The sequence below is a fragment of the Cotesia glomerata genome, linkage group LG6 (genome assembly GCF_020080835.1).
Source record: "Cotesia glomerata isolate CgM1 linkage group LG6, MPM_Cglom_v2.3, whole genome shotgun sequence".
In the NCBI taxonomy this organism is placed as follows: domain Eukaryota; kingdom Metazoa; phylum Arthropoda; class Insecta; order Hymenoptera; family Braconidae; genus Cotesia; species Cotesia glomerata.
In genome coordinates this window covers 3671789-3680437 of record NC_058163.1, presented here as the reverse complement: position 1 = coordinate 3680437, position 8649 = coordinate 3671789, and the positions used below count along the sequence as shown (strand labels likewise).

Here is an 8649-nt window from a genome sequence, read left to right as displayed (position 1 = left end):
GAGCTCAAAGAGCTCAAAAAAGCGGCCAGGTATTAACGAAATTAGCGGGAAGTTGCAGGGATGGCCTTTAGGGTCAACCGTTTTCCTAATTTTTAACTTCCCGCTAAGAAAATCGAAGATTTTCAAAAATCGGGAAGTTATTGTTTTCACCCCGTTTTGCAAAAATCGAGTTTTCATCAGATCTCGACGTTTGAAGGTCACAGGAAGCTTCCCTGACTATCCCCGCGAGGTTGTTACGGTGTCTGTATGTGTGTGTGTGTGTGTCTGTGTGTGTGTGTGTGAAAGTATGTGAACCGCTTATAACTTTTGAATGGCTTGACCGATTTCATCGCGGTTGGTGCCATTCGAAAGGGCTTGACTAAACTTAGATTTTGAAAACAATTTGGACCGATTCAGATCAATAGATTTTGAGAAATCTTAAAAAAACTGAAAAAAAAAATTTTTTCAAATTTGGTTTTTTTGGAATAACTTTTAAACGGCTTAAAGGTTCAATTCCAAAAACTAATCAGCTCTTAACCTCAAAAAACCACGTCGATCGCCACCAGTCCGGTCAAAATTGGTTGATTCGTTCGAGAGATATCGTGAACGAAAGAAAACCGAAAAAAGTGTTTTTTCGGAACAACTCCGAAATTTTTAGCGCGATTAATTCAAAATTTGAGATTCTTTGTGAGGCTTAAAAAACTGCGTCGAATGCTTCTAACCGCGTAAAAATCGGTTTATTCATTCAAAAGTTATTGTGGTTTAAAAATTCAAAAAATAGTGTCTTATCAAATCTCTATCAGACTTTTGAGCTCGAAGAGCCTTAAAGCATAAGAAAGCAATCTCTTTGAGCTCGGAGAGCTCAAAATAACCCATAAATTGTATTTTTGAGCTCGAAGAGCTCAAAAACGTCATTGGTGCAATTTTAAGCGCCTAAGTATGGAATTAGCGGGAAGTTGCAGGGATGGCTTTCAGGGTCAACCGTTTTCCTAATTTTTTTAAATTTTTTTCACAACAATTTATTAAAAAGGCGCGCAGTAGCCCTATCGGATCCGGCCCTTGCTTACCAAAGCATTGGACCGGGTTCGAGTCCGGCGTACACCAATGAATATTTTCAATATTTAAGTGTATTATTCTGCTCAGCCCAAAAAATAAAACGAGTTCCAATCTCAAAAAGTTTACCCCCTACCGTAGTCGCTCATGACCTTAGTAGTTTATGCAACTTTAAACAAATTAAAAAAAAAAAAAAAATTAATTAAGAACAATTTTTTATTTTCAACTTCATAAATAATTAAAAAAAAAATTAAATTTCTTAAGTAAATAAATTAACTTATCAAAAATCTTATCAAAGAAGAAATAAAAAAGTAAATAATATATACCAAGATAATAAATGAATTACTCATACTTAATTCATAATAATAACTGTCAACTCCGAGAACTTCAGAAGATTCTAGAATATTTAAACCGACGTATCAGAAGCTCGGAAACAAAAACCAGTAAGAAAAAATGACTCACGTGTACCAACCGATCGATGCCGAATTTCTTCACTGCGCATGCGGAGACTCTGACGTCAGAGCTGAATACGCCAATAAAAATTCTCGTTTCATGCTTTCTGTTTTCTGCTGTCTCATCCTCGCCAGACGTGGATATAAAAGGGCTCGTTGTCCTCCTAGTCTTCAGTTGTTAAACTTTTCTCAGCGGCTAACGGTCACTTCTTTAACCAAGTAAAGTTTTAATAAATACATATATAAATAAAATAAATATTCGTTGATATCATCAAAGAGAAATCAAGGTACGTCACTATTTTATGCATTCATTGTTATAAATTTTATTTTTATATAAGTTGATAAATTTCTTGTGAAAGTCTGACGCTAAATTTATTTTTGTTGCATTATTAATTTTTTTTTTATAAATTCTAAATTTAATTTTGCTATTTTTATTCAATCAATTATTTTTTATTTTATTTCTTATTGAAGTAATTAATTCTATTTTATAAGAATAAATTAGGTTACTTTTATTTTCCTTTGTGAAGTGAAGGACAACGGTATCGATCGCTGACATCTTGTGTTAGTTTCTGTGTTTGGCCTTTGTTCTTTGTTTGACATTTATATTTGTTAATTAAATTTTTTTATTACTGCGTTTGCTAAATTAATTATAAATTATAGTATTAAAAAGGAATATTACAAGAAGAAATTAATATTAGATTTTTATTTTGTTTCTAGTGAGTGAAATATTAGAATAATTACACTGAAATTAGCAGCCATTTTGTTGAAATAAAAATAAATTCAGAAAATATTTTATAATTTTTTTTTAACAAATAAATTGTGGAAAAAAAAATTGGCAAAAATCTAAAAAACTAAAACTCCAATTTTTTAAAACAAATTTTTTTTGTTAAAATAATAAAATGATAATTTTAGTGTCAAATTTTTATTTTCATTTTTTTTACAATTTTTGCATCTAAAATTTTTTTTCTACAATTTATTGATTGAATTTTAAATGTGTCGAGCCATTACAAAGTCGTAAAGATAACTATACAGGCTATCCCAAAATTCACGGACGCCATTGTAGCATCTGATGAAAAAAATAATTCTGAGACGAAAAGTCCTTAGCCATTTTTTAATCAGACGCATAGATAATTAATTATTAATTAAAAATAACGTCTCTTTATTACACGCTTTATATTAGCTTCACTTGTATGTCAGTTTGTCAGTAACTCTCCGTGGGTAATCTGCGCGCCTGCGGCCTTCCTTGGTTCTGGTAGCCGTTTCTCAGGCTCGCTCTCCGAAATCGAACTCTGATTCCCCGTATTTATAATATTTATAAATAATTATTTTTTATTAGCTTCACTTGTATGTCAGTATGTCAGTATGTCAGTATGTAACTCTCCGTGGGTAATTTGCGCGCCTGAATATTTTTGATAATCAACAAATAATAGTTTAAAAACTAAAAATCACGCTTTTATAAATAAACCAAACTAAAAGTAAAAATAAATAATAGTTTAAAAACTAAAACACGCTTTTATAGAAAACCAAACTAAAAATAGAAAATAAATTTAAATTAAGAATAGTGTTAAAAATTTCAATAAATATAAATTAATAATAGTGTAAATAAAAAAATGTATTTTATTTTAAAAAGCGTGGGGTGCTTTTTAAGATATTATCAAAATGATAATCACTCTACTCATATCTGTCAATAAAATATTTATAACTATTGACACCATGCACCTCACGCTTTTTTTAAAATAAAATACATTTTTTTTATTTACACTATTATTAATTTATATTTATTGAAATTTTTAACACTATTCTTAATTTAAATTTATTTTCTATTTTTTAGTTTGGTTTTCTATAAAAAGCGTGTTTTTAGTTTTTTTAAACTATTATTTATTTGATAGAGAGAGAGCGCCAGTGTCCAGTAAAATATGTGCCAAACAAAGACACAACTAACTGTATGACTAACTAGTTTCTATAGCTAACGTAGTCATACATATTTACTTACACATTCACAAGTGTAAGCGTCTTCGTTGGAACGCACTTGACTTGACACTAGCGCTCTCTCTCTAACGCATAAAAGGACGTTATTTTAATTAATAATTAATTATCTATGCGTCTGATTGAAAAATGGCTAAGGACTTTTCGTCTCAGAATTATTTTGTTTATCAGATGCTACAATGGCGTCCGTTACTTCTGGGACACTCTGTATTGTGCGTCATAGATTATTATTGATTTTTCTGGTTAGAAAAAAAAATAAAAATTAATGGCAATATTAATTCTTTATTGAAGGAATTGAAAATAATTTTTTATTATTTTAACGTGACTTAAATTTTAATTGCATTTTTTAATTTTTTTTTTTTACGTCGTTTTTTTGCCATAATTTATTTGTTAAAAAAATTATTAAATTTTTATAAATAAACAAAAATAGAGTTAAGCGATTTTTTTAATTTTTCTTATTGAACAATTTTTAACATAAAAATTCTACATGTAGAAAATTAAACAAAAATGTATTTTCTTTAGTTTTAATTTAATTAATGAAAAAAATTGTCAAATGTCTGCTAATTCCACTACCATTAAATTTTTTATGAACCATGCATTAATTTTCATTTTTTAATTTAATTTTTTTTTATAATTCTCAATTATGTGTTAGAAGATATATTAATTTAGAATTTTTTAAGATATTAAAATTAATATAAAATTTTTTTAATTAAAAAAAAAATATTTTTTAACCACAATTTGCTGTAAAAATGAAAAAAAATTGACAATCTTATTAAATTAAAGAAAAAAAATTGGTATGATGGAATTTCTATAAATATTAAATGATGAACAGTTAGATAAAAAAAGACTTATCATCTAATGAGTCATCAACTAATTTTACTTTTTTTTTTTTTTTTATAAAAAATATTAAAAAAATTTTTTCTTTTGTTTAGATACAATGCAGATCTTCGTAAAGACATTGACCGGCAAGACGATCACCTTAGAAGTTGAGGCTTCTGATACAATTGAAAACGTGAAGGCGAAAATTCAGGACAAGGAGGGAATCCCCCCAGATCAGCAGAGATTGATCTTCGCCGGAAAGCAGTTGGAGGACGGACGTACTTTGTCTGACTACAACATCCAAAAGGAGTCTACTCTTCACTTGGTGCTTCGTCTTAGAGGAGGCATGCAGATCTTTGTCAAGACTTTGACTGGAAAGACCATCACTTTGGAAGTTGAAGCTTCTGACACTATTGAGAATGTCAAAGCTAAGATCCAAGATAAGGAAGGAATCCCTCCAGACCAGCAGAGATTGATCTTCGCTGGAAAACAATTAGAAGATGGTAGAACCTTGTCAGACTACAACATTCAAAAGGAATCAACTTTGCATTTAGTTCTCCGTCTTAGAGGAGGAATGCAAATTTTTGTCAAGACTCTGACTGGAAAGACTATTACCTTAGAGGTTGAAGCTTCTGATACGATTGAAAATGTCAAAGCTAAAATTCAAGATAAGGAAGGAATCCCTCCAGACCAGCAAAGATTGATTTTCGCTGGTAAACAATTGGAAGATGGTAGAACTTTGTCTGATTATAATATTCAGAAAGAATCAACTTTGCATTTAGTTCTCCGTCTTAGAGGAGGTATGCAAATTTTTGTTAAAACTTTAACTGGAAAGACGATCACTTTGGAAGTTGAAGCTTCTGACACTATTGAGAATGTCAAAGCTAAGATTCAAGATAAGGAGGGAATCCCTCCAGATCAGCAGAGATTGATCTTCGCCGGAAAGCAGTTGGAAGATGGACGTACTCTTTCTGACTACAACATCCAGAAGGAGTCGACCCTCCACTTGGTGCTTCGTCTAAGAGGAGGAATGCAGATCTTTGTTAAAACTTTGACTGGAAAGACCATCACTCTAGAAGTTGAAGCTTCTGACACTATTGAAAATGTCAAAGCTAAAATTCAGGACAAAGAAGGAATTCCACCAGACCAGCAGAGGTTGATCTTCGCTGGTAAGCAATTGGAAGATGGCAGAACCTTGTCGGACTACAACATCCAAAAGGAGTCTACTCTTCACTTGGTGCTCCGTCTTAGAGGTGGAATGCAAATTTTTGTTAAAACTTTGACTGGAAAGACCATCACTCTAGAAGTTGAAGCTTCGGACACTATCGAGAATGTCAAAGCTAAGATTCAAGATAAGGAGGGAATCCCTCCAGATCAGCAGAGATTGATCTTTGCCGGAAAGCAGTTGGAAGATGGACGTACTCTTTCTGACTACAACATCCAGAAGGAGTCGACCCTCCACTTGGTGCTTCGTCTTAGAGGAGGCATGCAGATCTTTGTCAAGACTTTGACTGGAAAGACCATCACTTTGGAAGTTGAAGCTTCTGACACGATTGAAAATGTCAAGGCTAAAATCCAAGATAAGGAAGGAATCCCACCAGACCAACAGAGGTTGATCTTCGCTGGTAAGCAATTGGAAGATGGCAGAACCTTGTCGGACTACAACATCCAAAAGGAGTCTACTCTTCACTTGGTGCTCCGTCTTAGAGGTGGAATGCAAATTTTTGTTAAAACTTTGACTGGAAAGACCATCACTCTAGAAGTTGAAGCTTCGGACACTATCGAGAATGTCAAAGCTAAGATTCAAGATAAGGAGGGAATCCCTCCTGATCAGCAGAGGTTGATCTTCGCTGGAAAACAATTAGAAGATGGTCGTACTCTTTCTGATTATAATATCCAGAAAGAATCAACTTTGCATTTAGTTCTTCGTCTGAGAGGAGGAATGCAGATCTTTGTCAAGACTCTAACTGGAAAAACTATTACTTTAGAGGTTGAAGCTTCTGATACCATTGAGAATGTTAAAGCCAAAATTCAGGACAAGGAGGGAATCCCTCCAGACCAGCAGAGATTGATCTTCGCTGGAAAGCAGTTGGAAGATGGGCGTACTTTGTCTGATTATAATATCCAGAAGGAGTCTACTCTTCACCTGGTGCTTCGTCTTAGAGGAGGCATGCAGATCTTTGTCAAGACTTTGACTGGAAAGACCATCACTTTGGAAGTTGAAGCTTCTGACACGATTGAAAATGTCAAGGCTAAAATCCAAGATAAGGAAGGAATCCCACCAGACCAGCAGAGGTTGATCTTCGCTGGTAAGCAATTGGAAGATGGCAGAACCTTGTCGGATTACAACATCCAAAAAGAGTCTACTCTTCATTTAGTACTTCGTCTTCGTGGAGGTCAATAAACACAAAGTATTTAAAATACTAAGCAAAAAAACAAGTCAAATTTATGTAATTCCATTTTTTATTTCTTAAAATAAACTAAATTTCTTTTATTTAAATATTCTTTTTTTATCTTTGATTTTAATCAACCTTGACAGTCTCCTTATTTTTGAAATCCTTCAGATTTTTTTTTTTTTTATTATTATTTCAAACATTTTTTAATTATTTTCAATATTGAAATTTTTTTTTAATCAATAAATAATTTTTATATTAATTTAATAAAATTCTTTTAAATTCAACAGAAATAAATTTCTCTTTAATAATAAATAAATTCTTTGGAAATTTTAGATACAATTTAATTCCCTCTAACTATTTTAAAATTTTATGTCTTGAAAGTCATTCTTAAACTTTTCTTATCTAACCTCAAAAATAGTCTAAAACTCAACAAACATTCATCAATTTTTTCTACAAAAGTAAGTTAATTTTTGATATTTATTTTACAATTATTTATTTTAAAAATTTAACAATAAATTTTCCTTCTGTCAAATTTTTTAATCTTTAATTTTTATTGTAAAAAGTTTTTCTAAAAATCAACAAACGCTTGACATTTTTTTTTTTTTTACTTTTATTTTATTTATTTATTCACTTAAAAAATACATTTGAATAATAAAAAAAAATTATTCATACTTTTTTAGAATTTTCTCTTAAATAATTAATCTGTCAAAAAAATTATCAGCTGTCATTTGTAAAAACTTATTTTAAAAATTCAATTTTTTCAACTATCTAAAAATTATTTATTTTTCAAAATTCATCAACAAAATTCCATTTTTTAATTTTTATAACTATTTTTAATCATAATTAATTTCTTATATAAACTCCAAAAATTTTCAGAAATTATTATTGAAAAAATTCCATGAAAATTATAAAATAATTTTTTCTTTAATTTTACAATAAAAGATAATTTTCACAAAATTTCCACTAACAATTTTTTATAATTTACACGTGCAAAATTTTAATAAAATTTTTTTTCATAATAATTTGTTAGAAAATTCTAAAAAAATTTATAAGTCAACTGCAGTGTCATTTAATGACATTAAAGTTAGCAGTCACTTGATAATTTTTTAATTTTATTCAACAAATAAATTTTTCCTGAAAAATTATTTTTCAAAAATTGCATTTATAATTTTTTAAAATTTCTACATGTCAATTTTTTTTCTCATTTTTTTTGTCATAATTTATTTTTTATAAAATTTTTTTAATCTATTAAATATCTCCCAAATTAAATTTTATATAATAATAAAGTTAGCCGAAATTATTTTTTGATTTTTTTTAATTTATTAAATTAGAACTAAAAAATTTTTTTTTAATTGCACTTACAGTTTTTCAAATTGTTCATCTATGAAATTAAAAAAAAAAATTTTTTTGTAATGATTTTTTCAATAAAAAAAATTCTAAAAATTTTTAAATGTCGGCTAACTTTATTGTCATAATTTTTATTGTCATTTATTATATTTAATGATTAGGTAGTTATATTATAAAAATTTCTGTGACATTAAAGTTAGCAGTCACTTGATTATTTTTTAGTTTTTTTTTTTTTAACAAATAAATTTGTTCAAAAAAAATATTTTTGAAAAATTGCAATTTTAATTTTTTAAAATTTCTTCATGTCAATTTTTTATTTTTATAATTTTTTTTGCCATAATTTATTTGTTAAAAAAATTCTTAAAATTATTAAATGTCTGCTAACTTTATTGTCATAATTTTTATTGTCATTTATTATATTTAATGATTAGGTAGTTATATTATAAAAATTTCTGTGATATTAAAGTTAGCAGTCACTTGATTATTTTTTAGTTTTTTTTTTTTTAACAAATAAATTTGTTCAAAAAAAATATTTTTGAAAAATTGCAATTTTAATTTTTTAAAATTTCTTCATGTCAATTTTTTATTTTTATAATTTTTTTTGCCATAATTTATTT

At 28.7% G+C, this 8649-nt stretch overlaps 2 protein-coding genes across 5 annotated transcripts in view; both read left to right on the top strand.

Moving 5' to 3' along the window:
* The first annotated feature begins 1639 nt into the window (after positions 1-1639).
* On the top strand, positions 1640-6789 carry LOC123266518 (polyubiquitin-A). 4 transcript variants are annotated; one of them, XM_044730801.1, is made up of 3 exons: positions 1640-1771; positions 4403-5206; positions 5435-6789. In XM_044730801.1, exons 2-3 carry the CDS (start codon positions 4408-4410, stop codon positions 6691-6693), a joined length of 2058 nt encoding a protein of 685 aa, XP_044586736.1. In that variant the 5' UTR covers positions 1640-1771; positions 4403-4407; the 3' UTR covers positions 6694-6789. The 4 variants fall into 4 exon arrangements, with proteins under 4 accessions (XP_044586736.1, XP_044586737.1, XP_044586735.1 ...); XM_044730802.1 differs by having other exon boundaries at positions 4403-5271; positions 5500-6789; XM_044730800.1 differs by having other exon boundaries at positions 4403-6356; positions 6585-6789.
* Positions 6790-7068: 279 nt separating this feature from the next.
* The window catches only part of LOC123266517 (RNA polymerase II elongation factor ELL), a 57092-nt gene continuing 55511 nt past the window's right edge, over positions 7069-8649 (top strand). The window contains exon 1 of the mRNA XM_044730798.1: positions 7069-7143. The gene's annotated coding sequence lies outside the window, so the exon portion shown is untranslated. The remainder of the gene's footprint in view (positions 7144-8649) is intronic.

What these genes read in the sequence shown, in the direction of transcription:
- LOC123266518 (XM_044730799.1), top strand. Translation starts at nt 4,408, where the DNA reads ATGCAGATCTTCGTAAAGACATTGACCGGCAAGACGATCACCTTAGAA.